The sequence below is a fragment of the Odocoileus virginianus genome, chromosome 28 (assembly GCF_023699985.2).
Source record: "Odocoileus virginianus isolate 20LAN1187 ecotype Illinois chromosome 28, Ovbor_1.2, whole genome shotgun sequence".
Classification (NCBI taxonomy): domain Eukaryota; kingdom Metazoa; phylum Chordata; class Mammalia; order Artiodactyla; family Cervidae; genus Odocoileus; species Odocoileus virginianus.
The window spans coordinates 4339357-4358604 of record NC_069701.1 but is presented as its reverse complement, the minus strand read 5'-3'; the positions used below and the strand labels follow the sequence as shown (position 1 = coordinate 4358604).

General features: G+C 39.8%; 1 protein-coding gene across 3 annotated transcripts in view; it reads left to right on the top strand.

Moving 5' to 3' along the window:
• NAALAD2 (N-acetylated alpha-linked acidic dipeptidase 2) overlaps nucleotides 1-8802 on the top strand; it is a 48478-nt gene extending 39676 nt beyond the window's left edge. For all 3 annotated transcript variants that reach the window (XM_070457141.1, XM_070457140.1, XM_070457142.1), the window contains 3 exons: nucleotides 513-594; nucleotides 1748-1840; nucleotides 8400-8802. In XM_070457141.1, coding sequence (XP_070313242.1) covers nucleotides 513-594; nucleotides 1748-1840; nucleotides 8400-8589 — 365 coding nt within the window. In that variant the 3' untranslated portion in view covers nucleotides 8590-8802. The remainder of the gene's footprint in view (nucleotides 1-512; nucleotides 595-1747; nucleotides 1841-8399) is intronic.
• Nucleotides 8803-19248: the final 10446 nt, after the last annotated feature.

The following is a 19248-nucleotide window of genomic DNA, read 5'->3' as shown; positions in this document are numbered from 1 at the left end:
TAGAAATTTTATGAACTAAAGATTGACCAGACCAAACTGGATCCCAGTTCTCAGAGTTTAAGTATATCAGCTTGTCTGTCACAGGTTGCTTTAAATAAGATCTTAAATGTACTACTTAAAAACTAAAAATGACATTGTTTTATTCTGTAATAATTATAGGAATGAAGCTCATTTATAGCATCTAGCATACAGTTGTCCCAATAAATAAGTATTGAAAGAATAATTAAATGAATGCTGAGTTTCTGATAAATAAAGAGGAGTTTTTATGTCCTAGACTCTTGAAATTTGTTATTTCCTTAAGAACTAGTTTTGCCATTTTCAATTTTATACATTATTTCTTTGTTACAAGATTTCCTAATACATTCCAAGGACCTGCAAAAAGACTCAGTAGAAAAATAGTTTCAACACCTATTGAGTCATAGCAAGCTAACATGGGGACGGCGGGAAAGTGAAACTTTGAAATATGAAGCATTGTGCTTAATAATTTCGCCTCTATTCTATTTTTTAAAAAGAGTCCTTATTTTCTGCTGTGAAAAACTTCTCAGAAGCTGCTTCAGATTTCCACAGAAGACTTTCACAAGTTGATCTGAATAAGTAAGTTTCTAATGTAAAGCTATCTACTGTTTTTAAAAGCAATGTGGTTAGTGGACTGAAGCATTCGATTCAGAATCATTGCTACTTAAATTATGGTCTTCTAACCAGCAGCATCAGCCTCACCCAGGAGCTTGTTAGAAAGGCAGAATATCAGAGCTCGTGCCAGACCCGCTGAGTTAGAATTCTGCAGTAGACTCTCCAGGTAGTGTATTCACATTAAAGTTTGAGGCGTGTTGCTGTTGAAAGATAAAAAACCCATCCCATGGCAGGGGCTAAGGAAACATGTCTTTTGAAGTTTGCATGGTAAGAATTCTGACTGCTGCTGGTAATTCATAGTTCTGTGGGTTTAAGTGCATTTGTAACCCATTTTATTACAGGCCCAAATAGTCCTGTGAACAATGTAGAAATTCTCTCTTATACTTTTTTTTGCATGTCCTTTAACCTCTTGCCACTTGAACATTGAAAAATAAGTTACACTCAAAGCATTATTTAACAAGCATAAACTGTACCACCTCACAGTTCATATCACTTTTCTTAATATTTTTTAAATTCATTCAAACAAGATTTCCCGCCTCCCATCCAGACAGAAAGCTGTGTCAGTCATTGTGAGGGGCCTTTCGCTCTCCCTGGGCTTGTAGGATAACCTAGGGAACTTGTGCGGCACCCCAGAAGATTAAGTTGGCAGCTTCCAAGTGTGGAAGGGACTGCCTGCCCACGAGGTACAGCTGTCTCTCTCTCCGCTTGGAGACCCCTGCAAACTCACTTCATTCTGTGTTTTTTGCTCTGCTACTTTCCTCCAGGGTAGAGCTGAATGACTTACCAAGAACAGCTTGGCAGTCCACGCTGTCTATCTTTGCAGGGGTCCTGGCTCTCCTACAAAGAATTAATAATGTCTCACTTCTTTCTGGAAAGTCTGTGATCTTGAAAAGGAAATCAAACCATTTCCCAATCAGTCTCCTTGCCTATTATAAATAATAGAAAGATGCGCCTGCTGTTATATGCAGCTTACCATATGAGCCTGGGTATTTAATATTCATTTTCTTAAAAGTCTGTGATTTAGAAGTTTCTTTTCCCCATGCCTTATCCTTATTTAGTAGTTTAAAATGCAGCTTCATGGTAAGGGTTTTAATTATCTATTTTTTTATTCTCAAAGCCCCATGGCAGTGAGAATCCTGAATGACCAGCTGATGTTTCTTGAAAGAGCATTCATTGACCCTCTTGGTTTACCAGGGAGGCCATTCTATAGGTAAGGAGGCAACAGGTATTGACAAAGGACACCAAGCATGTCACTCTGACCCAAAGCAGCTTCGCCGAGGTCTGCTTTAAACTACTGTCGGATGGGTGGAAAGTGGATGTATATACTGAAGGAAACGTGGGTGAGATTATGCAGGTGGCGCTAGTGGTGCGGAACCCGCCTGCCGATGCAGGTAGACGTAGGAGATGGGGATTCGATCCCTGGGTTGGGGAGATCCCCTGGAGGAGGGCATGGCAGCCCGCTCCAGTGTTCTTGCCTGGAGAATCCCATGGACAGAGGAGCCTGGCGGGCTATAGTCTCTAGCATCGCAGAGAGTTGGACACATCTGAAGTGACTGAGTATGCATGCATGACAGTATAATTTTCATTTATTCGGCTGTGCCGGGTCTCAGCCCCACCCCGTGGGCCCTCTCTCTGTGGCACGCGAGCTCTCCAGTTGGGCCACACAGGCTCAGGACCGCGTGTGCGCACTGTAGTTGGGGTGTGGAGGCCTCCTTGCTCCACAACACGTGGGATCTTTGCTCCCCCACCAGGGATTGAACTGCTGTCCCCTTCACTGCAAGGCTAATTCTTAACCACTGCACCACCAGGGAAGTCCCATAACAGTGTAATCTGTAATATCAGAAAAATTAATTTCATATCCTGTATTACTTTGCTACAGATATAAAATGGTAAATGATAGTTGAAAAAGACTCTTTGTGGCAAAATCTAAAAGACAGAATCTTAAAGGGGATCTTAGAGCTAATGTGGTTCAACTTTCTACATGAATCGTTTCTCTAGAATTTCAGGAAAGTGGTTATCCAGCTGCTGTTTGAATCTTCCAATGATGGGAGACTTGGTACCACATGAGGAAGTTCATTCAATTATAAGAAAGATCTACTTAATAGAAAGTTTTCATCATAAAGATATATTTCCCCATAGTTTTCTCCCTCTGACCGTGTACTGCTCTCCAAGTCAAGTAGAATAGTCTCGATCTATTTCCATATAGCTTTTAGGGTTTCAGAAGATGGTGCCATAGTTTCTTGTAAAGAATTGTACTTTTTTCTCAGTGTTGGCTGCTTTTGGATAGTCTCCAGTTAAGCTGTGGTTCCTTGGTAAAAATTAGAAAGGCCCTAGAGTCAGAAATCTATGTTCTAGTTCACTTGGCACATGTGTGATTTACAGCAAGTCATATCTAGGGCTTGCTCATCTGCATTAAGAGGGTGATAACAAGCTATTTTACAAGGCTGTTTGTAGTCAAAGTGACACAAACAAAAGATAGCTCTACATATTACATTTCTTATAAATATTAGTAATTAGTGTTAATATTTAACTGATTGTAATCCTAGGCATTTAGAACCCATCTCTGCCAAATACCAAGTGTCACCTGGGCAAATTACTTCTCCAAGACTCAGATTCCTTAACGGTAGATGGAGATTACTGTGCTTATACCCCATAGGTTTATAGATTTAAGGCTTGCAGGAGATTTAGCTCAGAGAGGGATGTACTGCGTAAATAGTTGCTGTTTTTAGTATGTGTGTTGTTGAAGTGAGCGCAATAGTTGCTGTTTTTATAAAGTCTTAACATCTTGTGAAGATAAATGTTTGTTGGTTCAATAAAATAGCAGCCATCAGTTAAGTCTTTATATAAACCAAAGATTGAAAGCCGGTTTATAGATTAATCTTTTTTTGCCTATGAGTCCATCTTTATATATATATTTTCAATTTATATGATTTATAAGCAGAATATCTCATTTTCAAATTCAGGTCCTATGGAGTTACATAAATAAAGAAGGGCAGTGCTAACACCTAGATGTTTCTGTTATTTCCTTCAGAGAAAATCAGAGATGAGAGTTTGGTGTTAAGTTTTGAATGCAGTTATGTACATGTTTGGTTTTTTATTTATTCATTTGTGTTTACATAAATGGGACCATGTATCACCTTGCAACTGCCTTTTTGGGTAACAATTAATCTTATAGGTATCTGTGTCAGTATAATATCTTTTAGCTATTCTCATCTGTTTCATTGTTTTCCATTATATGGCTTGCATGTGTAAATTTTTAGCCCTTATTGAGTCTTTAATTAATTTGTTTTTTCCCCCAATTACTTACTATTAGAAAAGTACTTCTATAAAATGTCCCTAAGACCTACTTGAACATTTAATATCTCTATAATCAGTACCTGGATTTCAGTGTCAAAAGGTTAAACACATTTTAAATTTGATTAAGTAGCTGACAAACTGTCCTCCAATTTAAACAACATATTGGGAACACAAAGGCTGTATTCTAAAGTGAGGAGAGGCAGTTCAAGACGGTGGGGTAAGGAGATGCAGACCTCACTGCTCCCAGACACAGTCAACAGCTACAGATGGAATGGTTTCCTCTGGGGAGAAAAACCAAAACCCCCGGAAACTAACTGAGCACCTCCTTCACCGCAGGCGAAGGAGAAGAAGGCCATGTGGGTGTGAAAGGGGTAGAGGAGGCTACTGCCCAGTCCCCCGCAAATCCCACTGCATGGTGTGGCTGTGGCAGCCGACCGTCAGGAGGGCGCTCACAGACCCGGAGCTTCTCTCTGGGGAGCAAAGCGTTTGTCCCCAAATGGGCCACCTCACCTGCGCCTGAGGGTGAGCCTCCCTGATATCTGGCTTTGAAAACCAACAAGACTGCTTCCATGAAACCAAAGGGATACACAGAAGCTAGAAACGGCTCAGGTCGAAAGGCCTCCACTAGAGTTACCTGCCACCAGCCCCAGCACGGAAGCAGCCTTGAGTATTCCCCAGATTTTATGTGAAGGAGGTTCACTTGTTGATCTTAAAGCACTGGCTTGAGGGGCGGGGACCGGTTAGGACCCTCTCTGGGGTGGAGGCTGGTGGGTACTCTGCTCTTCCTCTGCCTTGCTGAGGCTGGTGGGCACCATCTTTCCCCTCTTCTTCCCTGAAGGCGGTGGTCTTCATGCAGTCCCTCTGCTGAGCTCCACAGCACCTGTATCTCCAGAGGGAAGCTTTTATCTGCATGTAGTATGCTGGCTTCTGCATCTGGTGTCCTGGTTTTCCAGCTGTTGCCGGCAGACACTCCTTGATTGCTTGGCTCAAGGTTGGGAGGGTGAGGGGGGCTTGCATCCCTGAATCCCATGGGGCTGTAACGATTGGGGAGACAGTTCTTGCCAGACCACCACCCCCAAGGCACTGTGCAGACAGCAGACTGAAACACACCCCGGGTCTTTCTGAGGGAGAGGCTCCTTTGTCTGGCCAAGAGCTCTGGCCTGAACGGCGGCAGGGTTTCGCTCTGGCATGCTTCTAGAAGTCTGCAGGGCTGCCCTCGGGTAGTGAAGGCTGATGGAAGCGCTCTCTGCTCCTTCTCTGCCTCACTCCAGCCTGACCCTCTCTCAAAAGGGTGCTTATAACCTTTTCTGGCCCTCTGATTTTTGAAGCTGCTACTGGGGACGCCTCAAAATTTTCTGACTCTGGTGACCAGAGGGAAGTATGCTTGCAGCTGTTAAGGGGGTAGATAGGAAAAGAGAGGCAACAGACCCAGGGGCTGTCTTCTGGGGAGGGAGGCCCATAATCCTGTAAGCACAGCTCCAGGCTGAGGGGCAGGATTCTGATTGCACCCAGGTGAGTGCTGGCTGTAAGGCAGAGACCCAGGAGGGCGGTGCTGTCTTTACGCGCTCTCTCTGCCATGGTGCAGAAAGCCAGCATCTCTCGGGGGAGCTCTTAGTGATGTCTGGTGCCTCAGCTTCTGTGGCTGCTGCCCGCGGGGTGCCCTGATCCCCTGGCTCTGGTGGCCAGACAGGATTGCTTCCCTCGGTCCTGCAGGGTTAGGATGATCTGAGAGTCAGTGCGTGGGAGGCTACCACCAGCAGTCACTGCACAAATGAAACACAGCCCATCTTTCTGTAAAAGAGGCCTGCTGGCTTGTCCTAGAGCTTCATCCCAAGGCACGGGTTTTAGGCTTTCCAGGTGGCGCTAGTGGTAAAGAACCTGCCTGCCAGTGCAGGAGATGCAAGAGAGATGGGTTCAGTCTCTGGGTCAGGAAGATTCCCTGGAGGAGGGCACGGTAACCCAGTCCAGGATTCTTGCCTGGAGAATTCCATGGACAGAGGGGCCTGGCAGGCCGGCGTCGCGAAGAGTTGGACATGACTGAAGTGAGTTGGCACACATACACCAAATAGAAGGCATGGAGTTGAAAGAAAAGTACGTTAATGGAATTGAGAAATGCACTGGCGGGTTCACTAGCAGACTGGACAAAGCAGAAGAATCAGTGGCTTGGAACACAGGCAGTGGAACTCACGGAGCAACAAAAAGTAAGAAGGGTTTTCTAGAAGTGATGACAGTTGAAGGGACCTCTGGGACAACATCAGGTGAAACAATGTGTGTCTTATAGAGGTTCCAGAAGGAAGAAGAGAAGGGGCTGAAAACGTCCCTAACCTGGGGAAGGAGACAGACATCCAGATCAGGAAACCCAGAGAGTGCGAATAAGATGAGCTCAGAAGATACCCATCCTAAGACAAACTGTAATTAAAATGTCAGAAAAGGTGTTAACAGGAACAGTGGAACTCCCCTGGTGGGCCAGTTGTTAAAACTTCGTGCTCCCTCTACACGAGGCATGTGTTCTATCTCTCATCAGGGAACTTAGATTTTGTGTGCCATGGCAAGGCTGATTTAAAAAAAAAAAATTCTCAACAAACTGGATACAGAGGCAGTGTATGTCAATATAACATAGCCCGTATATGACAGAACCACAGCTGCATAAGCTCAATAGTGAGAACCCCAAAGCATTTCCTTTAAGATCAGGAACAAGGCAAGTATGCCCACTCTCACCATTTTTATTCAACGTGGTATTGGAAGTCCTGGCTGTAGCTGTTTGGAAAAATAAACAAAGACATCCAAATCAGGAAGAAGTAACTGTCATTATTACAGAAGAAAATCCTAATGATTCCACAAATAAACTGTTGGGTTGGCCCAAAAGTTCATTCAGGTCTTTCTGAAAAGTCTATGGAAAAACTCAAATGTACCTTTTGGCAAACCCAATATTAGAATAAATGAAATCTGTAAAGTTATAGGACACAAAATCCATGTACAGGAACCTTTGGTGTTTCTGTACAGTGATGATCAAAAGAAAAATTAAGGAAACACCTCGTTTACAATTGTCAGGTTTTCTTGATTCCTGAATCAATAATATTGTACAATACTCTCTCTCTACAGTTCTCCAAAAGATGGCATATGTACTAAGGAATACCTGTGACCTGTATCTCTAGTATCTCAGCTTATATATAGGTCAGACTATTAATGTTTATAAACAGTTCAGCATGTATACTTGTTTCATTAAGGATGATCCACTTAAGGCCATACTAAAATTCAAAAGCCAAAGTAATAAATTCTGATATACTCTGGGAAATCTAAATGATGACATTTTAAATGTCTTCAATCATTAATACTTACAGAGAGTTCTATATTTTGTCATACGGTAGCTTTACATTCTGAAGCAGCTGTAGGGTTTGACTGTTAGGCCTAATTCCTTAGTTTTTTTTTTTTTGAAGAAGGGATCTGAAGCACTGCCCCCGGCCGCCCGCAGCTGCCTTTAAGTTACTTTGTCCGCACTGGGCGGTCACTGCTGCGAGCAGTGTTCCTCTGGTTGTGGCGAGGGGGCCCAGTCTCTGGCCGCGGTGCCTGCCTTCTCACGGCGGAGGCCTCTATCTTGTGGAGCGTGGCCTCTGGGCTGTGCAAGCTCAGGGGTGAGTGTGGGCTCGGCAGTTGTGGCGCACGGGCGTGGTTGTCCCGCAGCGTGTGGAGTCTTCCTGGATCAGGGCTTGAACCCACGTCCCCAGCATTGACAGGTGGATTTCCTTATTACCGGACCACCGGGGAAGTCCAAGCCTAATTCATGTCCCTTTCTGCAAGGTAGAATTCCACACAGTGGGGAGAGAAGTGGCTTGATCTCCTGAGCTACTTATGAGATGAAGTAGGAAATCAGGTGCAGACTTTCCTTCTAGAACGGAATAAGTGTGTCTTTGTGGGCAGCCCACATAGAGCTGCTTTACCTTTGTGGAATGGGCTTCGTTATCCTTACTAATTATGATATTTTTGAAATACAAGCTACTTTGCTTGTTGCTTTTTAATTCTGAAGAGTATTGGGAATAACTCATTCTTGTGGAATCTTAAAAAAGGCAACACAAATGTAATTATTTTTTAATCTCTTATTAAAAACTATCCATAAATTATCCGTACTTTATGGATGTCTGTGGATGTCTAGGCAGTTAGATAACTTAATGCCTGTAACTTACAGGAAAATATCTGCTTATTTCCAGCTGCTTGGGTTGATAACATGATATGATTCGCTAGACGCATCTTATCAACTCCTTTCTTTGCTTAAAATTATACCATTGCCTAAGTGTCTCAAACCAACAACATAAGGTTTTACTTTGGAATAGCAAAAGTGGATATCAGGAGGAGACACAATATTTCATCATGAATGCGATCTAACAAAGACACCACAAAAGAGAAAGGAAGAGCATGTGAAATGTAATGTATGAGTACTCTTTAGCTCAGCCTGTTCTCTGTGTTTTTTCTGCTAGGCACATCATCTTTGCTCCAAGCAGCCACAACAAATATGCTGGTGAATCATTTCCTGGCATCTTTGATGCTATGTTTGATATTGAAAATAAAGCAGATCCTCATTCAGCCTGGAAAGAAGTGAAGAAACACATTTCTATTGCAGCCTTTACAATTCAAGCAGCGGCAGGGACTCTGAAAGAATCCTTATAGTAAAGTCTCAGGTAACTGGCTGCCATTAAAAGTCTGAGGATAAAGTCCATCTTTCTGATAACACGTGAAGCCAGAGTATGCAAAAATTTTGCTTTTCATGTCATGTTTTGACTTTAGACTTCCAGCTTGTTCATCTGTAAAGAGATTTTTGGCTCTGAAAATTTAAAACTTCATTGTCAAAGTGCTAATCCAATAAAACAAACCAAAGAGCTTCGTCATTTGTAGTAGAATGGAGTAAGAAATGGCAACCCACTCCAGTGTTCCTGCCTGGAAAGTACCACGGACAGGGAAGCCTGGCTGGCTACAGTCTAAGGACATGACTGAGCACAGATATTCATGCATATGGAGAGAAAGAGAATAAAGAGAGAAAGAGATAAAGTAAATGAAAATTCCCCAAAATAAAATATGGCAAGGAATTTAAACTCTTCAAACATTGTTGTCTAGAATGTAAAACAGTACAACCACTTCAGAAAACAGTCTGAACTGTTTTTATAAAACTTTTTTATAAAGTTAAATATATACTTATAGCTCAAATTATACTTCTAGGTATTTACTAAGGAAAAGTAAAAACATGATCACCAAGACTCTCGACATGTTCATTGCAACTTAATGTGCAAATAATTGTAAGGAAAGATTGAAGGCAGGAGAAGGGGATGATAGAGGATGATATGGCTGGATGGCATCACCAACTCAATGGACGTGAGTTTGAGTAAACTCGGAGCTGGTGAGGGACAGGGAGGCCTGGCGTGCTGCAGTCCATGGGGCTGCAGAGTCGGGCATGACTGAGCAACTGAACTGAACTGAATGTAAATGTCCATCAATAGATGAATGAATAAACTGTTGAATGGACTATGACTCAGCAATAAAATGGAAGGATTGCAGTCCATGTAACATTATTGGCAGACATTGTCAAGGGCAAGAAGCCAGATGCAAAAGAATGCTTAGTATGAGATTCTACTTAATACACAAAGAAGCAAAACTAATCTATGGTATTAGAAATTAGATCAGTGATTGCATGGGTCAAGTAAGGGTCAGGGGGGTTTGCAGCACAGAGGGAAGTTTCTGGCATTATGGGACTTTTCTCTATCATGATCTGGATGATGTTTACACGGGTATACACATTTGTCAAACCTCATCCAATTGTACACTTAAAATGTATAACAATGATACCTTAATAAATGTTATTACCAAGAAAAAAAATCTGGCAAGGAAATTGGAATAGCTTAGTTTTCCGTCTATTCTCATAATTTTTAATTTAGAAAAAAGTCAGTTATTGAAGAAAACATTGGAATTTTACCTTTCTCTCTGCATTACCAGATCTAATAAATATCTTAAAATTTAGCAGAATACATCATTTTTTCCTAAAAGCAAAGTGACTGTATTGTCTTCTAGCTTGCTTTCTCTGTATGTTAACATTTAAAAATAAAATTATATAAATATACATGTAATACTGATATATATATATGTATATACACATATATAAATATATACATTTTTAAGCTTTAAAAATCCTTCTGTGAATGGAGAGTTTGTGGCTAAATTTATACCCTCTCTGCCTTCCTCCCACTCCCTTACCTTCTCCTGTGAAACCATTATGGAGTACAAATGGTAAAGAAAAGTGTAATAGCTATGCTTTTGATAGCTAGCTTCAGCCCTACTGAATAATATGTCTGATAGGTGAAAGTAGTTGACCCTTGAAGAACATGAGGGTTAGGGGTGCTGACTCTGTGTGCCTGGAAACCCATGTGTCACCTGCCAGTTGGTCACTCCATATCCTTGCTTCTGCATGCATGCATTCAACCAACTTCATACATTCATGAAGTACTGTCGTATGTATTTAGTGAAAAAAATCAGGTAAACAGAGCTATGCAGTTGAAACCTGTGTTGTCCACAGGTCCACTATAGTTGCCACAAATTTTCATTCTCAGTCCTGTTGAACAGAATCATACCAGCTTGTACAAACTTTCATGAAGAACCTAATGACTCAGAATTGTGGGTGACTAAGATAAAAGCTTCCTAAAGCTTGATTGTTCAATTATTTTGCCAAAAAGAGAATCAAAATTAGATGAGCCCTCATAGGCAGGCAGGCACACTGACTACAATCAGAAGCTTTAAAGGGCAATGAAAAGTAGTACTTATGAAATATAAATTTATAAAACATATTAGACCTTTGTAAAAATTGTTTTAGCAAATCTAAGGATTTAATTTTCTATGTTACCTTAGCTCAAAACTCATATTAGGCCACAGAAGTAATTGTATTTTAATTTTTTACTTAAAGCACTGTATTGTACAGACAATATTTGGTTATGACCCACAAATCACTTTTCTACTGGCACAGGTGAGTAAATCACTATGTAGAAGACATGTATTACTGAAACATCACATGTGGTTAGTACTATGAGCTTAGAGGAAAATAGTAACCTTTGCAACTTACTGTTTACTTAAGTGGTAAGTTATTTTGTTTCTATCATCTTTAATCAACAATCGATTATTCCAACAGAACAATGCTTATTTTCATGCAATGTAATAAACTAAGGACATTAGATAGTGAATGTGTATAACCACATGTTCAATTCACAAAGTGTTTGTTTGAACTACTTTTTTTAAAAGTCTGTTTTTCCTGTAGGTTATTTTATCTATGAGATGTTCATACTTGCAAAACTATATAGAAAAAATTTATAGTAGTCACAAAACATGAAAAACGGGGTAGACTGATCAAATCACCATGGAAAATCATCATCTTACAAAGGTAGACAGAGTGAAAATAAGATGGCAGTAAGAAGTACTTACCTAGCAATAATCAGTCTAAATAGAATAATTCAGTTCTCTAGTCAAAGGTAAAGAGTGGCTGGATGGATTAAAAAGACCTAACTTTTTCAGTTCTAAAGTTACACATAGGCTCAGGGTAAAGATTTGAGTATAAGAGGATATTCCATGCAATTGGAAACCAAAAGAAAGCAGGTATAGCCAGACAAGATGCCAAAAATGATAAAAGACAAAAGGTCTCTGTATAATGATAAAAAGGTCAAAACATCCAGAAAATACAGCAGTCATAAATATAAACCCCACATTGGCACAATGAAATATGTTAAGCAAATTCTAACAGATCAAAAGGGAGAGATAGATAATGCAATAGTACTAGAAGCTTTCAATATCCCACTGATTAGTGACCACTGATAATCCACAAAAAATCAATAACAAATACTGAAATTTAACCATACCTATAACAAATGACCTTAATAGACACATATATCATTTGAAACAAGAGCAGCAAAATGTACATCTCAAGTGCACACAGAACATTATCTAGGATAGGTCATATGATATGAAAAGAAATGAAAGCAAAAACACATCTCAATAAATACTGAAATCATGACAACTGTCTTTTTGGATAGCAATGGTGTGAAACTAGAAATCAGCAGTAAGAGGAAAGCTGGAAAATCTACACATACATGGAAAATAAACAAGACACTCCTACTAAACAACCAATGAGTCAGAGGGGAAAAAAATTATCTCACAACAAATGAAAATGGAAATATAACCTATCAAATCTTATGGGATGCAGGACAAGCAGTTCTAAGAGGACAGACTATAGCAAATAATTTCATATATTAATTAAATCTCAAAAAAAAAAAAAAACATCCTAACTTTACACCTCAAGGGTCTAGAAGAAGTTAGCAGGAGGAAGGAAGGAAATAAGGTCAAAGTGGAAATACATGAAATAGAGACCAGAGGGGGAAAAAATAGAATTAACAAAATTAGAGCTGACTCCTCGAAAGATAAACAAAACCAACAAAACCTTTAACCAGACTAGAAAAGAAAAGGAAGACACTACAGAAATATTAAAGAGCATATGAGACTATTATGAACAATTATATGCCCACAAGATAGCCTAGAAGAAATGGATAAACTTCTATAAACACAAACTGCATCAGGACAAAGTAGAAAATGTGAACAGGCCAGTAACAAGCAAAGAGGTTAAATCAGTAATCAAAAACCTCCCATCACAACCCCAGGACTGAATGGCTTCATTAGCAAATTCTACCAAACATTCAAAAAAAAATTAATATCAGCCCTTCTTAAAGTCTTTCAAAAAGTGAAGAGGAGGAAATATTTCCCAAATTCATTTTTTGAGGCCTCTATTACCCTGATTCTAAAGCTAGATAAGAACACTTAAAGAAAACAAGAGAGCAATATCTCTAAGGAGTTTAGCTACAAAAACATTCAACAAAATCTGAGCAAACAATTCAAGAAGACAAAGGGGTTACACGTCATGATCAAATGGGATTTATTCCTTGTATGCAAAGATGGTTCAACATGTAAATCAATAAATGTAATACATGACATTAATAAAAGATAAAAACTACATTATTATTTCAGTAGATGCAGAAAAGCATTTGATAAAATATAACATCCTTTAATGATTAAAACTCCCTAGGCAGACTGGGTATAGAGGTACATACCTCAACATAATAAAGGCAATAGATAACAAACCCACAACTAACAAATACTCAGTGAAGAAAAACTGAAAGCTATTCCTCTAAGATCAGGGAAACAGGGCAAGGAGGCCCACTTTGGCTATCCTTTTTCTATAAGGGGTCTCCTGCCCTGGCTAGAACAGATCATTGAGAACCTGAATAGTCCAAACAATCTGAGAAAGAACAGTGCAGGAAGAACACTTCCTGACTCCAGGCTGTCTCGGTGACCCCTGGACTGTAGCCCACCAGGCTCCTCCCTCCATGGGATGCTCCAGGCAAGAATACTGGAGTGGGTTGCCATTCCCTTCTCCAGGAGATCTTCCCAACCCAGGGATTGAACCTGGGTCTCCCACATTCCAGGCAGACATTTTAACCTCTGAGCCACCAGGGAAGCCCCACATTACAAAGCTACAGTAACCAAAATAGTATGGTACTATCAGAAAAACAGACAAACACATAGGTCAATGGAACAGCATAGAAAACCCAGAAATAAACCCATGTGCTATGGTCAATTAATCTATGACAAGGGAGGCAAGTATATACAATGGAGAAAAGATAGTCTCTTCAATAAGTGGTGCTGGGAAAACTGGCCAGCTACATGTAAAAGAATGCAATTAGAACACTCTAATGTCATACACAAAAATAAACTCAAAGTTACTCAAAAAATAAACTCTTTGCATTAAAGACCCAAATGTAAAGCTGGATACCATAAAATTCTTAGGAAAATATAGGCAGAACACTGACATAAATCACAGCAAGATCTTTATCAGTCCACGACCTAGAGTAATTAAAATAAAAACTAAAATAAAGAAATGGATTAAACTTAAAAGCTATTGCATAGCAAAGGAAACTATAAAATGGAAAAGATGATGAGAATGAATCATTATCTTACACCACTTGTAACTTGAAATATGTCAAAGATTTAAACATAAGGTCTGATAGTTTAAAATTCTTAGAAGAAAACATAGGAAACTCCTCAACACTGGTGTTAGCAATGATTTTTCTGGATGTGACAACACAAGCAACAATGAACAAATACGACTCCATCAAATTTAAAAGATTTTACACAGAAAAAAAAACAAAACAATAAAACAACCAAATGAAAAGGCAACCTACAGAATGAGGGAAACTTTTTGCAAATCAATTATGATAAGGGGTTAATATCAAAAAAAGAGAGAGAACTCACATAACTAAGGAACAAAAATGCAAACAATCTGACTTAAGAATGGGCAGAAGCCCATGAGAAAGCAGCACTGACATATATACAGTATCACATATAAAACAGATAGTGGGAAGTTGCTAAGTAACACGGGAGCCCAGCTTAGCACTCTGTGATGACCTGGAGGGGTGGGATGGGGGGAGGGAAGAGAGGTTCGGGAAAGAAGGGATATATATGTGTGTGTGTGTGTGTATATTAATATTTATATAATTATGACTGATTTGTGTTATTGTAGAGCAGAAGCCAACACAAATTTAAAAAGTGACTATCTACCAATTAAAAATTAATAACTTTTAAAAAATTAATAAAAGTGGGCTGAAGACCTACACAGACATTTTCCCAAAGACATACAGATGGCCAACAGGTACATAAAAAGATGCTCAGTGTCATCAGGGAAATGCAAATTAAACGATAATGAGGAATCATATCTGTTAAAATGGCAATTATTGAAAAAACAAGAGATAACAAGTGCTGGTGAGAATGTGGAGAAAGGGAATCCTTGGTATACAGTATGGAGGTTCCCCCAGAAATTAAAGGAAGGACTAACATGACCCAGCAGTTCCACTTCTGGGAAGAAAATGAAACCAATAACTTGAAAACATACATGTACTCCAATAGTTATGGCCAGATCATTTATAATAGCCAAGATATGAAAAAACCTTAGTGTCCATCAATGGATGAATAAAGCAAACTCTGCCATTTAAGCATATGTAATGGGATATTATTCAGCCACAAGGGAGGGCATACTGCCACTTGTGAAAACATGGGTGGCCTTGGCACATTATGCTGAGATGTCAGACAGAAAAAGACAAGTACTATGTGTGATCACTTATGTTTGGAAGTTTTAAAAGTCAAACATGCAGAAACACAATAAAATAGTGATTAACTCAACAAGGTAAGCAGTGGACAAAACTGTTGCTTAGGGTACAAATTTACAATAAATAGTAAAAAAAAATCTCGAGATATAATGCATGCTACAGTATATTACAATACGATCATCAAAATTGTAATGATGACAATAAACTGGAAAATTCTGAAAGAGATGGGAATACCAGACCACCTGACCTGCCTCTTGAGAAACCTGTATGCAGGTCAGGAAGCAACAGTTAGAACTGGACATGGAACAACAGACTGATTTCAAATCGGAAAAAGAGTATAGGCTGTATGTTGTCACCCTGCTTATTTAACTTATATGCATAGTATATCATGTGAAATGCTGGGCTGGAAGAAGCACAAGCTGGAATCAAGATTGCCAGGAGAAATATCAATAACTTCAGATAAGCAGAGACACCACGCTTACGGCAGAAAATGAAGAAGAACTAAGGAGCCTCTTGATGAAACTAAAAGACGAGAGTGAAAAAGTTGGCTTAAAGCTCAACATTCAGACAGCTAAGATCATGGCACCTGGTCCCATCACTTCATGACAGATAGATGGGGAGACAGTGGAAACAGTGACAGACTTTATTTTGGGGGGCTCCAAAATCACTGCAGATGGTGATTGCAGCCATGAAATTAAAAGATACTTACTCCAAAGGAAACATGACCAACCTAGACAGCATATTAAAAAGCAGAGACATTACTTTGCCAACAAAGGTCCGTCTAGTCAAATTATGGTTTTTCCAGTAGTCATATATGGATGTGAGAGTTGGACTATAAAGAAAATGAGTGCCAAAGAATTGATGCTTTTGAACTATGGTGTTGGAGAAGACTCAAGAGTCCCTTGGACTGCAAGGAGATCCAACCAGTCCATCCTAAAGGAAATCAGTCCTGAATATTAATTGGAAGGACTGATGGTGAAGCTGAAACTCCAATACTTTGGCCACCTGATGAGAAGAACTGACTCATTTGAAAAGACCCTGATGCTGGGAAAGATTGAAGGCAAGAGGAGAAGGGGACGACAGAGGATGAGATGGTTGGATGGCATCACCGACTCGGACATGAGTGAGTAAACTCTGTGAGTTAGTGATGGACAGGGAGACCTGGCTTGCTGCAGTCCATGGGTCATAAAGAGTCAGACACGACTGAGCGATTCAACTGAACTGACAGTATATTATAATACAATCATCAAAATTGTTAGAGAATTTATTCCAACTTCCAAAAAAAGGATACTAAGGAGACAGAGGTGTTAACTATCACTACAATGGCAATTATGTTACAATGTCAGTATGCATCAAATTAACATTTTATGCTTTAAATTTACATGTTACATATCAGATATGTTTTGCAAAAGCTAAACAACAACAACAACAAAACACTCTGGAAGAGGATGGTGCCTGATCTGAGTACTTCACACCCAGAACAGCACTTCCTTAAGTCAGATTTACACCATCATAAAGAACATACAATAAACTCCCATTTATCTCTCCCAGCTCAAAGAATCATCCCCCTGCAAAAAGGAAAGAAAAAGGTTTTTTTCCCCTAAGCATATCCTATTCAATGGTCCACATCCTGAGTAAGAGATTCTCATAAGGATACTTGTGAAATAGCAAGGAAATAATTTGCTAGTGACAAATGTTTTGCCTGTTTTATTCAGTTCAGTTCAGTTGCTCAGTTGTGTCTGACTCATCGTGACCCCATGGACTGCAGCACACCAGGCCTCCCTGTCCATCACCAACTCCTGGAGCTTACTTGCACTCCTGTCCATTGAGTCGGTGATGCCACTGAACCATCTCGTCCTGTTGTCACCTTCTCCTCCTGCCTTCAATCTTTCCCAGCATCAGAGTCTTTTCAAATGAGCCAACTCTTCACATCAGGTGGCCAAAGTATTGGAGTTTCAGCTTTAGCATCAGTCCTTCCAATGAACATTCAGGACTGATTTCCTTTAGGTTGGACTGGTTGGGTCTCCTTACAGTCCAAGGCACTCTCAAGAGTCTTCTCCAATACCACAGTTCAAAATCATCAATTCTTCAGTGCTCAGCTTTCTTTATATTCCAACTCTCACATCCATTCATGTCTCCTGAAAAAAACCATAGCTTTGACTAGATGTACCTGTGTTGGCAAAGTAATGTCTCAGCTTTTCAATGTGCTATCTAGGTTGGTCATAACTTTTCTTCCAAGGTGCAAGCGTCTTTTAATTTCATGGCTGCCATCACCATCTGCAGGGATTTTCCCTGTTTTATTATTATTATATACATTTTTAAGGCCATGCTGTGGGGCTAGTGAGATCTAAGTTCCCCCAACCAGGACCAGGGGTCAAACCTGAGCCCTCAGAGTGAAAGTGCTGAATCCTAACCATTGAATGGCCAGGGAATCTCCTATTACTGACTTATAAAAATTTTTTATTATTTTTTTCAACACTAAAAGCATTTTCTATTGGCAAATAGCCAATTAATGATATTGTGATAGTTTCAGGTGCACACTGAAGTGAGTCAGCCACACATACAATATATCCATTCTCCCCCAAACCCCACTCCCATCCAGGCCGGCACATAACACTGAGCAAGTTCCATGCGCTATCCAGTATGTTTCTCTTGGTTATCCATTTTAAATTTAGCAGTGTGTACATGACCTTCCCAGAGTCCTTAACTGTCCCTTCCCCCCGGCATCCATGAATTCATTTTCTAAGTCTGTGAGTCTCTTTCTGTTTTTTAAGTTAATTTGTATTTCTTTCTAGATTCCACAGATAAGGGATGTCATAGGCTATTTCTCTTCTGACTTCACTCAGTTTGACACTCTCTAGGTCCATCCATGTTGTTGCAAATGGCCTTATTTCATTCTTTTTGATGGCTGAGTAATATTCCAGTGTGTGTGTGTCTGTGTGTATACACCACATCTTAAATCTGTCGATGAACATGTAGGTTGTTTCCATGTCTTGGCTATTGTAAACAGTGCTGCAATGAACATTGGGATGTAGTATCCTTTGGGGCCATGTTTTTCTCTGGATACATGCCCAGGCGTGGGATTACAGGGCCAAAGGGTAGCTCTATTTTTAGCTTTTTATGGAACTTCCATGCTGTTCTCCCACAGTGGCTGTACCAATTTACATTCCCACGAACAGTGCAGGAGAGTTCCCTGCTCTCCACACCCTCTCCGGCATCTGTTGTTTGTGAATTTTTTGATGATAGTCATTCTGAACAGTGTGAGGTCACTATCTCATTTGATTTCTGTTTCTCATAGCTAGCAATTTTGAACATCTTTTCATGTGCCTTTTGACATCTCTTCTTTAGAGAAATGTCTATTCAGGTCTTCTGCCCATTTTTTGAGAATGTTGTTTGTTTTTGATGCTAATAAGTGACATAAGCCACTCATAAATTGTGGAGACTAATCCCTTATCAGTTGCATCATTTGCAAACCCTATTATTGACTTTTAAATTCAAATTTAGAAAAGCCACGAATTTCTATTACAATAATCTCACCATTTAAACATGTTTTTATGTTGAATGACATAGAAGTAAACCAATAAAAAGCATGTGAAAGGTAGGCATATAGTTTTTTTCTCCCTCTCTTTTTTCCATTTCCTTTTATTAGTTGGAGGCTAATTACTTTACAATATTGTAGTGGTTTTTGCCATACATTGACATGAATCAGCCATGGATTTACATGTGTTCCCCATCCTGAACCCCCCTCCCGCCTCCCTCCCCATCCCATCCCTCTGGGTCTTCCCAGTGCACGAGCCCTGAGCACTTGTCTCATGCATCCAACCTGGGCTGGTGATCTGTTTCACCCTTGATAGTATACTTGTTTCAATGCTATTGTCTAAGAATATCCCACCCTCGCCTTCTCCCATAGAGTCCAAAAGTCTGTTCTGTACATCTGTGTCTCTTTCTCTGTTTTGCATATAGGGTTATCATTACCACCTTTTAAAATTCCATATATATGTGTTAGTATACTGTATTGATCTTTATCTTTCTGGCTTACTTCACTCTGTATAATGGGCTCTACTTTCATCCATCTCATTAGAACTGATTCAAATGAATTCTTTTTAATGGCTGAGTAATATTCCATAATGTATATGTACCATAG